General features: G+C 39.5%; 1 protein-coding gene across 1 annotated transcript; it reads right to left on the bottom strand.

Moving 5' to 3' along the window:
- Positions 1 to 11,784: 11,784 nt before the first annotated feature.
- Positions 11,785 to 14,991, bottom strand: LOC124274306 (neuropeptide Y receptor type 5-like). The gene has a single exon (XM_046709645.1). It carries the CDS (start codon positions 14,198 to 14,200, stop codon positions 12,989 to 12,991), a length of 1,212 nt encoding a protein of 403 aa, XP_046565601.1. The 5' UTR covers positions 14,201 to 14,991; the 3' UTR covers positions 11,785 to 12,988.
- Positions 14,992 to 15,589: the final 598 nt, after the last annotated feature.

Here is a 15,589-nt window from a genome sequence, read left to right as displayed (position 1 = left end):
TTTTACTGGAATAAACAACTGAATTGACTATTCCAATGTTTGGAGATTATATCTATATATTCGCCCAGGTGAGATTTGGAAATGTCCTACGTTTAATGAAAGTAGTGATAATCATATGAAAACAGTTTTGTGAAATTTAAGGGAGTAAGACCATTAATATCGATGTCTCAATTATAATTGTGACGGAGGAAAAATCAAAGGATATAACAGTGCTATTTCCGCCCAACAGGCGCTGCGTGGGCATAACGTGAAGATGTAGACGCTTGGTTTAGTTATTTATGGTCAGCAGGTGGTACAATTAATCATCATGCATAAATAATTGACAGGTGGTACCTGATCATAGCAGAAATGGTTCTCACTGGATTTACAGCTGCCGGGGAGATTGCTGACATTACTGCACGTAACACATGAGTGAGTGAGTGAGTGAGTTAATATTTAACGTCAAATCGGCAATATCTCAGCTATATCATGACGAAACGTAACACATGAAGCTGGTGTAGGAGGTTCTGGGCAGTGTACATCCAGGGAAAGAGAAATTGGTGAGGTACAGGCGTTCTGAGTCACATTTAAAAATGGATGTTACAATTTGTTAACTCCCCCACATTGTTTCGCAAAGCTGCATTTTCATGTTTTCAAAATACCAGATTGTCCAAAGGACATTTTGCTGGCAATACTTCCTGTTGTAGTTGCCTGGCGTCCATATCGTACATCATGAGAACCAACCACAAGGTTCATATTTTTCCCGAAAAAGACCGGATGAAATAAGAAACACTATTCTCGTGAACATTGTGTAAGTAACTGGGGATTGTATTTCAAAGAAACGTACACAAATGTAGATGGAAGGATCACAAAGTCCGAAAGTCCCCAAGAATATGATTTGATGTATTTGAGCGTCGTTTGCGTTTTTCACCATTGCCTCTTGGGGCGTGGGAGTGTGTCGGCATGGGTCGGAGAACTCAATACCTTATTGTTAATAGCAGTTAGAATGACATACTCTTACGAGACTACATCGCTTGAAATGCAGGGAAGCAACGTTCTATTGCAGCAGGTTGATGCCGATTCCTGCGTAGAAAGATTTTTGTGGCAACCTTGCATTTCTGTACTTCCATGGCCGGCTGTGTACCTGGACCTTGCCTCACTGAACATTTCTGGGATGAGATTGAAGGACGCCTACGACAAGACCCAAACCTGCCCAGAACGCTTACTGAGTTGGGAATTATTTGGTGGTCATTTGGAACAACGTACCCAGGCCTTTTATATATTTTCTTTCAATCATTTTGAATTCAATGCGTGGTGACACCGGATATTGAGATTGTTAATTCAGATGTTAAACCAACCCTCTTTTGGGCCGTTTTCTTAGTCTCCGGTTGCAAATTTGTCGTGAAGAAACAGTTATTCCACTGTATATAGAGAACAGTTACTGTTTTTCTGTTAGCATACTTGCAAAAATTCATGATTGTGTAGTTATGAAACTGATGCCATCCTGATATCAGTTAAACCTGTCGACGATGGACAGTACAAATACTAGAGTATCACAGATAGGAACATAAAACTAGCATGTAAAACTAAAACAGTGTAATTAAAGAAGACTATACAATATAAAACACGGGCTATAGATCGCCAGCATCTGAAGGTAGATCACCATACCTGCATCCCATTTTGCTACCTGCATGGAGCCTAGCTGGATTTACACCTTCAGTCGCTTGCAATTGTAGGATAATTTAGCCGAAATTTAAAAGAACAAAACTACTACGTTTAAAAACCTGGTACGTGAAAATTTTACTTTGAAAGTTTTGGGGACTTACGCACTCTATTTTGTACTGCCATAGAGATACCTATGTATTTATTTATTTGTATGGATTTATGAATTTGCGTGTTTTTATAATACAATTGTCAACTACATCACATCTCTTTGTTGTCACGTCTAGTTCTTTTACGGACCGAGTACTGGTTATCCTCTCAGTTTCAGCTTGAGAATCACAACGTAACACTAAGAAGGATATTCACTTGAGGGATATTTTCAGGTACTCTGTATATATATGGAATGACGAGTGTTCTCCAATATGTTCATAGAACTGAATGAGTTACATTTGTCCATCTGTGCGGCGTCAGGCAACACACACACACACACACACACACACACACACACACACACACACACACACACACACACACACACACACACACACACACACACACACGCACGCACGCACGCACGCACGCACGCACGCACGCACGTACACACACGCACGTACACACGCACACACGCACACACACATTCTTCTTTTTGCAACGCGCGTAAGAGGCATATGCTTTGAGTAGGACAGGATATGTTTAAATTATCATTTGCTCAGAAACACTTAGCGCCATAGCTTGTGATCTGTGATATATTCATACATTTAATAACGCTCTTCTGCCATGGAAGTGGTTAAACGAGACAGGTTCTTTCCTTCCTTAAGTGGCATTTAGAAGATGGTATGATGAAGTGGAACACTGCGACGTTTCAGCGTAGATCCTAACACCGTTATCAAGCAAATGATGAAACGAATCCGAAACGCCGCAACTACTGCTGCAACTTAGAAGTTGTCTATCCATAAAAGTGTTCCACTTCAGGTTCTTTCCTGGCTTTGACTTGTATTTGTATTTGCACAAACGCGTCAGTCTCTGATCTTGAATCAGGAATACAATGACGACTTACCATACATGTATTCGAAAGTCTTACATTCCGTAGGCCTTGGGTAATAAGGACCATTTCTCGACCTGCTGTACGTTCAAGTACAGGTATTATGTTTCATATAAACATCCACTACCTCCGTGGTGTAGTGGTTAGAGCGTCCGTCCGGAGAGCGGAAGGTCGTGGGTTCAATCCCCGACCGCGTCATACCAAAAGATATATGGTACTTGATGGTCCCTGCCTGGCGCTCGGCATTAATGGGTACAACAAGGACTGGTCGGCTCGGAGTCAGTGTAATGTGTCTGAGTGGGGTATTCATGCTTCACTGCGGCATGGTATCTCAATGGGCTAGCACTATAAAACCAGCTTCAGTCTGGGCTAGTACAAGCAGCCACGCATACACATACACACGCATGCACGTCGTCATGTGAGCGAAATATTCTCAAGCACGACGTTAAACCCAATTTACCTCACCTCACTTCACCTCATATAAAAATCATTGTGCTTTTAGAGCAGTAATGCAGTTTGTGAGAAGTCGCAGTAATGTAATCATTAATCATTTTTGTTTAAGTGACAAAGAATTTTTCCAACAGCAATTTGACTTTACAAATTAGTGGCATATGCAACTGGTTTTGAATATTATATAACATTGAATTTTGCTACCGATTCGTCAATGAATTTGGGAAATGTTTGAGTCTGACTAGTCAATGGGGTATATCAAATCACGACGGAAACAATGGAAACACTGTTCGTCTACGGAAGACACATTCTTCTTTCTCGGTCATCGTCGGTGGGCACACAAAAATACTTACATGTTGTGAAGAAAAAAACTGAAATCCGAGTGCTGATGCATTTGGCTATTTTGACTTTTGCCATACATTGTTATCATTTATCAGGTGATTTTATCACGTGTCTTGAATTTCCACGTATTTGTGACGGGAGCCGCCGATTGGCAAGACACAATTACATTTCACGAATATTTAGTTGGTTAACATTATCGGGAATATATACTGAGGGAAAAAATAAGGGATCACATGAAAGCACAAGCGTTCCTTTATTTGTTTCCAAGTTTCTTCACAAGCTATGCGATACAACGCTTGTGAAAAAAACTGGAAAAAAATAAAGAAACACTTGTACTTTTCCCTCAGTATGTGTCAGGTTAAATTATTAGATGGAATGGTAAATCTGCAAGTGGTCAAACGGGGATTAGGAGACAGCTGCTACACACAGTGGTAATTTTACGCTTGTGCATGTCTGATAATGATCGATCACGGCAGAACACATCGTTGTTTGATCCTCATTCCACTGGAAGTAATGGCTTCTTGAGGGAAGAGTTCTGTTCACCGCACTGGGACAATCTACTCCAGTTTCATGTCTGAGTGAATACTGTAGCAAAACAGGTCGGAATAAGATGCTTGGTGGCACAAAGATAGGGTGACAGATGGATTCAACGATAGTTCAGTATTGATTCTCCTGAGCTGGAGGTGTTCAATCCCGTTCACAAGGACCCTAAGCCTCACAGGACGTTGGATGTACACCATATGTATAAAATATTCTGAAAGGTGTCAAGCATTTAACCCTATCATCTCATATTACATGAATCAGTTGGATGAAGGTAATATTCTCACCCTGGACATAGCCTAGGCCCGTTCAGGAAGCTTGGCAACTGTTGTTGGTAGGTGAATAGTATCATCAGTGAGATCATTTCTCCTACCACGGCCATTGTAATTAGACAACCCTTGGATTAAGAATGATTTTGGATTGAGTACTTCCCTTCTAATGTGTACTGCAATTGTAATGAATTATTAGTATTATGTTTTGCTTTATAAGGGCGGCGGGGTAGCCTAGTGGTTAAAGCATTGGCTCGTCACGCCGAAGACCCGGGTTCGAATCCCCACATGGGTACAATGTGTGAAGTCCATTTCTGGTGTCCCCCGCCGTGATGTTGCTGGAATATTGCTAAAAGCGGCCTAAAACCAAACTCAGTCAGTCAGTCAGTATTGTTTATAAACTTAGCTAATAGTTAACTGTATAATGTTTCTCTGCTGTTTGTTGGTTTTGCACTCTATTCATTTGTTTATAGGTTAAGTTATGGTTTCAGATTTTCGTTGCTAGGCTTTTTATAATTTACCTATATTTATTATAAAATTAAACTTGTTTTTAGTCACGAAATGGCTGAAATATTGCCGATGTGACTTAACTCACCTACTCACTCACTCACAATATAAGGGTTAAATCAATTATCAGACTGAAGCGTCAGATTTGATACTGTCCACTTTATATCTATATTGCAACACTATATAAACACGATTGAGGCTTTGAACTTTGGTCAAACAGTTTTTGAGCAAACTCCGTATAGCGCTCTTTGAAATCGTAGAAGAAAGAGCATGTACCTACAAAGAGGTGCAATGTTTATGCACACGTGACTTGAACTGCGGGAATATTGCTTAAAATATAAAGGAAATTTGACAATTGTTGAAGTCATCTCTCTTCGTATACAGTCTTATGGGAATATGTGTTACTCCGAATCTTTATGCATAGATATAAATAGGAAAACAATTTCTTATTTCTGGTTCAGGTGAGTAAATAATACAAGTAGATTGGTGCATGTTGGTGGTTATTGAGCGATATCAGATGTTCAACATACATGGTGCACATGTTTGGTTTCACCAAGCTTAAACGGTTTAAGGCTTGCACATCAAACTTTCACAATAAATCTCAAACTGTTTTACTTTATTGAATTTCTTGGCTCCTACTGAAAATTAGCTTTTAGACTACATGTAGCAATTTTTCTTTTGGACACAAATAGTTATTTAAATGATACAAATCAGAACTGGGAAATTGGATGCCACTTCTGATGAGGAACTCCCACTCCAATAGTCGTACTCAAACATGGCTGCCAATGCTTTTTTAACATAGGAACAAACACTACATTTTTTTCAGGAACAGAGTCAGAAGTCTTCGTCGTATCAACCCCGCAAATGTTAACATTCGCCACGATAGTACCTTCTCAAATCTCTTCTGTAAATGCCTGACAACACAAAATCACTGATTCCCCTTTTCGCAGTGATATATGCGATGTTATAAACCACCAGTGACGTCACTCTATTGTCACGCCATTTTCTCCTTTTAGCGAGTAAACCTATACAGCCAGTTTCGCGGACATTCTCCAAGAAATCCCGGGTTTTTCTACAGAATTGCGCGCAGCCCGGGGAATTTCTGAGGAATAACCCTTGACTTGTTTTGAAGAATGATACAACTTTGTCTTGCTATCTCTGAATACTATCGTAAAATATCTCATTATTGAAAACATCCAATTTATTGTGCCGATGCTTGGTTTCGAACCTCCAACCCTTCGCTTACTAGTTTGGAGGTTTTATAAACTTGATCGCTGTGAATAATGAGATCGTTTGTCAGTATGATCCATGTGTTCCTCACAAGACAGGTAGTGCGGGCAGCGCACTTGCAGGACACGGGTAGCGCGTGCAGAGCACGTGTATTGCGCGTACAAGGCAAGGTATCGGCTGCCAGTCGCATCCCAGTTGATTTCAACAGTAAATACCAAATATTGAAATTATATCTAAAGTATATCTTCGGTCGGTTGATAAGATGGGTCTGACCTCTCCAATTTCCCTCACACCACTGCAATCGATGGTGTTCGTATTTTAAACAATGAATAAACTGCTGTTGCTACTGCATTCCTAAACACTGTTCCGGGAGATTACCTTTCAATGAATAAATCTCCATTTCTCGTGTGCATGCTTCAGTGGTGCGGGGAAGCCTAATCTAAGTTGTCATTATTCCTGTGGGATAGGCCATGTTCATGCGATTACATGTACCAACTATAATTCATGATCAACAAGTAAATGAGTGTGTCAAGTGAGCTGGGTTTCAAGATTAGGTATTTTAGTTGCATATCGCTGTGTAGGAGGAAAACCCAAAGTTATATAAGTCTTAGACGTGTACAATTTTGGTTGAACTAAAAGCAACAAAATCCTTTCCAGATCCATAATACATGTACGTCTCTACTACACTGAGAGTCGATTGAACGATTCCCACGAGCATGGATGTTTTGCTGACAAAGGTGTTGGCGAACAATGATACCAACCCGTAGGTTGTTGCGTGCCCGAGGGACTCTAACGAATAAAAAACAACATCTGTGCACGCATATTGGTGCATATAAACCAAAACGTATAAGCACATATCTTCAGACACGTTTTGGACATTACTGACTAAGACTGAAGACTGATTGATGAGTAGAAAAGCCAAAGGTTGGTTTAAAGAGCTGGACCTTGAACTGAAACCATGGACGAGAACGGAGCAGTATATACATACTTAACCTATATTGTGTCCAGCAGCTGGTGCTTCACATTTCTGGTATTTGCTAACAGCAGGAGCCATCCTTCGCTGATATCATACTATCGAGCAGATGTCCCTGTATGTAAACAACTGTTGCAGTTAAGGGTCAGCAAGATTTGTATGTCAGTTAGATCACAACATGTCAGTTTAACGGTGATCAAGGCAGCAGGACCTTACCCGTTTGGCAAAGCCAGGGACGGGAGGATGGTAGTGACGAAACGGGGACGGGTCATGGGCCTGGAACAACAAAGGCAACAGGAGTTCTTTACGGCAGGGTAGGCCACTGTGCCAGCAGGACATCTTTACACTAATTTATCTACTGTACTGAATTAAATATAAATACAAAAACAACCAAACACAAGGACTTTTAAAATAAAAATTGAATTGGAGATAGAAAACAAATCGTACATGAAGATATAACGCCTGGAAACCCATTCACAACAGGTGTCCAGCAAAGAATGAAGTGCAGTGCTTGGATTAAAATTACATAGCTGAATGGCATGCAACTCTATATATATAGTGTCGACTCACTTCAACATATGGAGCACGGCAAGTCTGAACTTGTCAATCATAAGGCAGACCAATGGCCTTGATAGTCTGAAGATAATATTGGCAGCAGGTTAAATCCCCCTAACGCGGTCCTCTAAAATGGATAATGACATTTCCTGACTATACAATTTACAAATAATGTGATAGAAATTACCTCGACAGATGTTCGTGTCATTTGTTCTGACAAAAAGTCGAAAAAGCTCATGTGCATTTGGACGATATCGGCCTGCAGCAGAGTTCAGTTCGAGTTGAATAGTGTGTCTAGATAGTGGCTGCCTGTAGCAGAGGTGGGGCGTAGTCTTAGAAGCGTCGTCACATTTAACAAACCTTGGCGACAAAAGATTAAAACCAATTGCAAACGGTACAAGTGTAAGAACGTCAAAGAACGTCGCCGAAGTCATTAGTCTCTAGGGTATTGGTCACTTTGTGTTGATGTAGACATTGGCCTATTTCCAGTCGAAGCTGGCTCTCAGTTATAGCTGTAAAGGCGTCTGATGTTCAGATAGCCGTACAGAGTTCAACAGACACAAGGTTGAGAGCATGACCAACAGACCCTGTGTATGCCCAACATACCTTTTAAGCTTGATTGGAAACCATTATCATCAAAGACATTCTTTGACTCATCAAGCAAGATTAATCATTTCATATGTATCTTTCAGTGGTATTTGAAAACCTGTAGTAAGATGAAAGCATGGTTAAAATTATTTTACTGCGATGCTATAGTCCATGTGCCAGTACCATTGAAAGGCAATTCATTGCGGCATGAGAATATTAGCTTCATTCCAAATCGAGAGGAAACGATTTAAATTTTTACCTGAAAAAATAAAGTGGAAGACCTGTCTTTGACGGATGTGTCATTTCTGTGACTGACTGTGATAGACTTTTTTATGCATGTGGTTGTGTGTTTTAATGTAATATAATATTCTATGAGTTACACACACGCCTGTCAGCGATGTTGGACGCGATTTAGAAAACTCTCTCCTCGTGATGTATATCGGTTACACCTTCTTTGGTTGTCAGTCCAGATTTGAAGAGGTCATTATGCGACGATGTCACATTGGCCATACAAGATATTCTCACGAATACCTATTAAAAGGTGAGGATCTTCCGTTTTGTATCCTTATGATGAAAGAATAACGTGTTGATTTTTCCATCACAAGGAATAATAAAAACTGTTAAGGATCCATTTACAACTGTTAATTTTCATTTAATTATTGTTTTTTAAAAGAAATTGATTTGATTGATAAATTCTGAGTAATATGTTCTGTAGATATATGTATTTTAATGATTGGTATTTTAGATTAGTAACTGAGGTTGTTAGTGGCTGTATCCTGAAGGGGGTTAAAGTATTGTAAAATTATTGTCCTTCTAAGAGGGTACATAAGTCCCGAAACATCCAACGGAATTTAATTAGTTTTGGCTAAATTTGACCACAATCGCTAGCTGCTGAAGGGTTGATATAAATCAAACTAGGGTCCATGCAGGTAGCCAAAGTACTGTAATTCCCCGTGATCCCTAGTATGGGGATCAGCCTTCAGTTGCTGGTGATCTATAGCCTGTATCCTGTTGTACTACTGTTGTCTATAGTGATATTCTTTTTATAATAGCATACTACTTTTGAATTAAGAGCTGTGATACTCTAGTAGTTTTACTGTCCTTCGATGACAGTAATTTAACGTTCTAACTTTATTGATTTTAATATTGATATAAAGTAACTTGTTCTCGTCACGATATGGCTGAAATATTGCCGATGTGACGCTAAATATCAAGTCACTCGACCCTCGTGATGCAATTGTTCATCAACAGCCGAATGAAATCGGCTGCAGAATGCTTACCAGGCAGTTCCATTCTTCAAGTGTCGGAAAAGGACGAAATCTGACTGGGCATAATCTAATGAAAATGGAGAAAGTTCAAAAGTTAAATGGTATACTTGTAGACTCCTCGGAAGACATGTACAAACGAATAGTTATATACATTAGCTTGTGTTTTTAGTAATTCGTTTGTGTCATATGTCTTCCATATTCTTAAACAATATCCTCCTCGTATTACGGACACGTTACATAACATTTATTTGTCTTCAAGCACCTACTCTCATTACTGATTTCCGATGATCGATTCACATCAATGTTTTGGCTTTTATGCCCAATGGAATCTGTTCGTAACACATCGAGTTTGTAGTTGACATTCAGTCAATCAATATTAATTATTCAATCAATGTTTTAATTGTATTTTGATTTTGTAGGCTATCGGCCCTTGTACAATATGAATAACAAACATTTGTCGTTTCCACACTAACACAAGTGTTTCACTAAAATAAATACAACTTTTCTGTGAGCTAGCGTTTCCATAATATATTTCTAACAGTTCACAAAACAAACTATTCCTGCAATTTTTACTTATTACGTTGATATTTAACAAACGCAAGATTACACCTTGTTTATTGCTATGGTTTTCGACAAAAGCGTATGCTCGTTTACGTGCATCCATTCACAAAATGAAAATGCATCCATTTGTAAAACATACAGGTTGACAAGGTTTTTCGAAGATGTTTAATAAACGTTCATCTACAATGCTCCTAAATTTCAACGTCGTCATATGAGCGAAATATTCTCAAGCACGACGATAAACCCAATTTCACCTCACCTCCTAAATTTAATATGACATATGACCTAAACACAGTTAATTTATTTCAGCGTAAACGCTATTCGTGGATGGCCTTAGATTAAATCCAGTAGACATGCAAAATTAAAACACACTTGAGTATCACCATTTTATTCCTTGTAATTCGGTGATCAAATAGCATGATAGTAAATATGTTCACTAACACATTTTAATTATGGATTAGAAGACGAATACACACATCAAGTCAAGATCGTAAGGCAGTCTTTGAATATGGGTTAGAAGGGCAATAATACATATTCAGCAAACATGTACCAAACATTTAACCATACAATCACAATGTTTGAAAATGAAAGTGGTTCAGATTTTAACATAGTATAACTTTAACAGTGGAATTCGTCGCCTTTTCAAACCAATAGAATTCCACTTTAGAGGGGGTCGTTTCTAAAATGGAACTCTTCTCAAACATACCACTAATTGCGGCATGTGACAGTTCCAAAGATTGTTAATGTCTTCAATCAGGACATCAAAACATCTTCACTTTTCCAGTTTAGCTACAATACTATTTCAGATCTTTAATTCTTCATCGGCAAGTTTGAAATGCCCCTATATTCTTGATAAAACCCATGGCAAAATGTTCATCAATATCATGTTTTCATTAGTCTTTCAAAGTAAACAGTGAACCCTGTTAGACTCGCTTAGAAACAAACATTCAAATGTTGATTTCGTAGAAAATTAACAGGGTTGACTATGTACAGTTAGCATGTCATGGGGAATGAAACAAGAGTCAAGGACAATCGAAAGATGATGAAATATCAAAAAGATAAAACCTGAAGCTGCCAGAGTATGCCCCTGTACATGAAGTGTGGGGTTATCATGAAAACCACGAGTGCACAACGTGTCCAAATGGTTGACATGTCACACAACATCTAATGAATGGAATGATGGCAAGATTCATTTGACCCACATGCACCACATACGCCACATTTGCCTAACAGTGATTTTATCACATACATGTCTGAAAGAGTGGTAGTGAGGTGTACAGTACTATATATGATTCGGAATGACAGTGCTGCAAGATGGACAGAGAATTTGATAAATTATGTGAAACCAAATCAACAGCCACATATCTTAATATCAATGAACATATTTACATTTTACACAGTGCTATAACCAATAATCACAGATGCGAAATGGAGATATATCAATGACCTGAGTGTTGTTATAAATCGAAAACGATGATGTCCAGTTACTAGTAATTTAAAAACACCTTTTTGTCTAAAATGACATACATAACATCTTCCATTTATATTCACTGTTCAACAAATTAGGTGAACACATGATAAACATGAAACATATGCTGTATTGACTGTCGTACATATAGTACATTACCTCTTTACACATTAACGCACGCACACACGCACACACACATACACACACACGCACGCACACACACTTGCGTACGCACACACACTACAGCAGCAGTAGTGGTAATAGTAGTGGAAATGCACAACTCCAAATGATGACAGAATTGCCTTTAGAAAATGTAAATATGTGGAAGCATACTGAAACTCATCTAAGTAATACTTATGTCACTTTTGAGTTATTCCAACAAACCAATCGCATAGCATAAAACAGGCATGACAAACACCTATGTGGGATTAAAGCTGAAGTGTTGGACAAGACTACTTAACACATTACCACGTGCACCAGGCGACACCGCTGTTCATGAAGAAAACTACCAACAGTAACCGTAACTTGCGTTGACGTCATCGTACTTGAAACAAGAATCATATGGCCTTTGTAACATATATTTAAGGGAAATGTTATATGAGATGTACATTACAGTTGTGTAAACAGTAATCAGCATTAAAATTGGGATCAGGGTAACGCTGTGATAATTCATTTGAAGGATCATGGAGTTTCCCATCATGGAGTTTTCTGGTATATTTAAACGCATTGTATTGACATGGAGGACGGCTTACTCCTAGAGCATTGTCTATGGCTCAGCATATATTACAAAGCAAAACGATGAACTACTTTACAGAATGAGTCTGTGAGTGGTTGCATACCATAATGAACAATATTTCAGTTATATCAAGACGTTCCACCTTAACGTGGACGTGTTGCAGGTGGAAACGATTCACGCATTTGGGAAACCCAAATAAAATGTATTCTACCCACGACTCACGAAATTACCACAACGGGGGAATATGAATTTCGAATCCATTACAAGTCGATCAGACTGTGCCCACCCACTCTGACAGATTTAATCACTGAGAAGAAATGGAGTCGTAAAAAGTGTTTGCTGTTCAAACAACATTCAGCAACATCAGCCCATTTCGTAGTTGATATGACAGTTCAGGTAAGGAAGGTTTGTAAAAGGACACTTGAAAATAGAAACCATATAAACTGCAAAGACTGATAAGTATGGCGCCATGTTACATAGAAGTCAGTGTTTGTCAATATTCCACGAACCGTTCTAAAATCCCAAAGTACAAATATCGACATAAACGTTTGCTACAAATATATGCGCTTAACGTAACCGTAAAGCGAAGAAAACACCAGGTTAAGGAAGCATAAACAGCTGTAAGATGTACATTTTCCATTTTCTAAATGTTTTAGGCAGATCCATTCTTATGGACTGACTAACCCATCTTGCTAACTTCGAATAACACTGATCTTCCGCCGTCGTGGTCGTCGTACCCTATTCCGACATAGATTAAGTCTAATCTCACACATCCCCGTACCACGAACGTTAATCCGCGCAAGGGGTAGCCCCATATGTCATAAAGCTGTGTCGTGTGCCTCCTCTGCACGTGGCGAAGCAGTGACGTCACGTGGTAGGGTAGATATTAAGAGACTTATGTCCGGGTTTCTGCTCGATCTCCGAAAGATGAGCACATACTTTGAGCACTTATAGGACGGGTTGAGATTACATAATCTCCGGAGATCCCGCTTAAAGTTTGAATTGAACCAGCCATAGATGACAGGATTGACACACACTGATGTAAAGGCAACAAGCACACACACGGCGTGGATCAACGGGAAGTCCGTATGCTCGAATGTACGGTAGTCAATATCAGCTATAATGTTCACTAAAGTCAGTGGAAGCCAGGATACTACGAACGATACCGCCATGCTCGTCAAAAGAAGAATATTCTTACGGTGTCGTGACAATTTCCGGCGTATGTTGTGCATATCTCTCATTTGGGCACCCCGTGTGTGGATCCTTACTCCGAGGAACTGACATATTTTAACATGAAGGGTTATTATAGAAACCATCGGTGATAGGTACTGGATTAGCAGAACGAATATAGTGTATATTGTCAGTAGGACATAGGAATTCCATTTCTCACGGCAGATAGAGTATAAGGGAACGCCATTAAATCCAATCACATGTTCCACTTCATGCGTCAAGAATATCGGGAGTGCCACGAACAATGACACCGCCCATATAGTTGGAATAATATATCGCGTTATCTTGACATTCCGATCCTTTCCTGACGTGTACAGAATTGCCTTGTACCGATCCACTGCCAGGGCTAAGATCGTGAGTGTTGATACGAGTACGTATGTTGTTTGTAAAGTAGGCACTAGTTTGCACATAAATACGCCGATATCCCAATTCTTTAGGATCATTCTCAGGATGAGAAAGGGTTTACAAAATATACACGTTAAAATGTCCGACACAGCTAGATTAAAAATGTACCAGTTGCGAGTCGACTGTGACGACCTCCTCCGCAGGATGACCAGCCCAACAGTAATGTTACCGGAGATACCTATAAGCATCAGCAAGGAGAAGCTCAATGTGAGACAGAGTTCAGTCAGCCCATCGAACCAGCGATCAGATTCCTTATATTCCGTAGCAACCTTCATAAAGTCTTCGAGAGAATAGTTCCCCGACTGGTCGAGATCCGACATGTCGAAATAGGCATATAGATCCGCCGGGAGAAGGGCTATCCGGTCCCCAGAACTCTTATTCCCGGCGGCCATCATGCTGCTGTCTCCGAGATCTTTACAAATATGGAACAGAGAATTTATTCCAATGAGTCCAATCGAATGTCACCATTGCACATGTAGCCATGTATGACAGATTGCTGTTGCAAGTCCCAGCACGTCAGTAATTAATGATATTTTCGTCTTGCTTCTGTATCACTTCGGAAACATTCGTCTACCACGTACCCAATGTGTGCCACATCAAAGGGACAGTTTTCGCATTCCTTTACACCTCCACAAATAATCCCACTTGATGTTCAACCACACACCATCAACATGGAACAAGTTATCGTCTTAGCAAGCATGAAGGTATCTTTGCGTGTGTGACTATCATGTTTTATCCAGGAGGGCGACATGAGACTGAGATGGTTCTTCTTAATCACTCGTACTACACAACATCTACACTGCTATTAATTTTGAAAATCGATCGACTTCCAATTTCCCATGTCCATTAGGACATATAGTCACTCAGTGTCCTTAGGACGCATATCAGGTTCTGTCTTCGTGTGATGACCCTTAAATGAACCATCCGTGCTGTCAGTTAAAACACACTGAAACCAGCAGAGAACATGTCTATTACGGGCTAGAGTCATCAGTTGCTGCCTGTCAGCTATCAGTCCGACAATGATAGATGTCCGTTACAAAACTCCAGAGATTGTTGATGACCCCATCGTTTCATGGATCCATCTCCCTTTGCCTTGCATATAAGCCTTGAATCAAACTGCAGTTTGTGTCAGCCAAAGCTTGGTGCTTCCTGTCCCGTGCTTGATTCCCTGTGAATCTGCCATACTCGGACATCTGGAAATAGAAAAGCACATCTGTTGATACTAAATGAATTTCAGTATTGATTGGCATGCGTGCAGGTGGGCGTTATAGACATATCAGTCAATGATTACTGTATAAATATATCCATATCGACATAGGCTCACACAATTGGCTTTTGTTAGTGAGTACGGATTGTTGAGAACACAGATGAAGGAACCTTTTAGAGGCATGAAAGCCCAAATTTATATTAAACCTTTTTGAATACACAATGCCATTTAAAAACTGTCAAATGAAACATATGTTATACATGTAATTGCGAATACGCTTTCTCAGAGAAGTACAGATTTTAGTATCTTTATAGAATAAGTACCTCAATAAGAAAGTGTTATCCCAAATATATCACATGTTGAAACGTCCGTGAACAACACTAACCACGGCATGATGTGATCAATATCAGCTTATTAAACGTTTGACATCAAATGTGTTTTGTCAATTTAATGATTAAACCTTAGTATTTTATCAAACTCATGTTCTGCATGGAAGGAACACTATGTGAACTGAATCACTTTGAGCATGGATAAGGAAGAATCAATGTTGTAATGTTTTCTTATAATCAATGTATGT

Source organism: Haliotis rubra, unplaced genomic scaffold (genome assembly GCF_003918875.1).
Source record: "Haliotis rubra isolate DU_JTF1 unplaced genomic scaffold, ASM391887v1 Scf19, whole genome shotgun sequence".
NCBI lineage: Eukaryota > Metazoa > Mollusca > Gastropoda > Lepetellida > Haliotidae > Haliotis > Haliotis rubra.
This window is presented reverse-complemented; position numbering and strand designations above follow the sequence as displayed.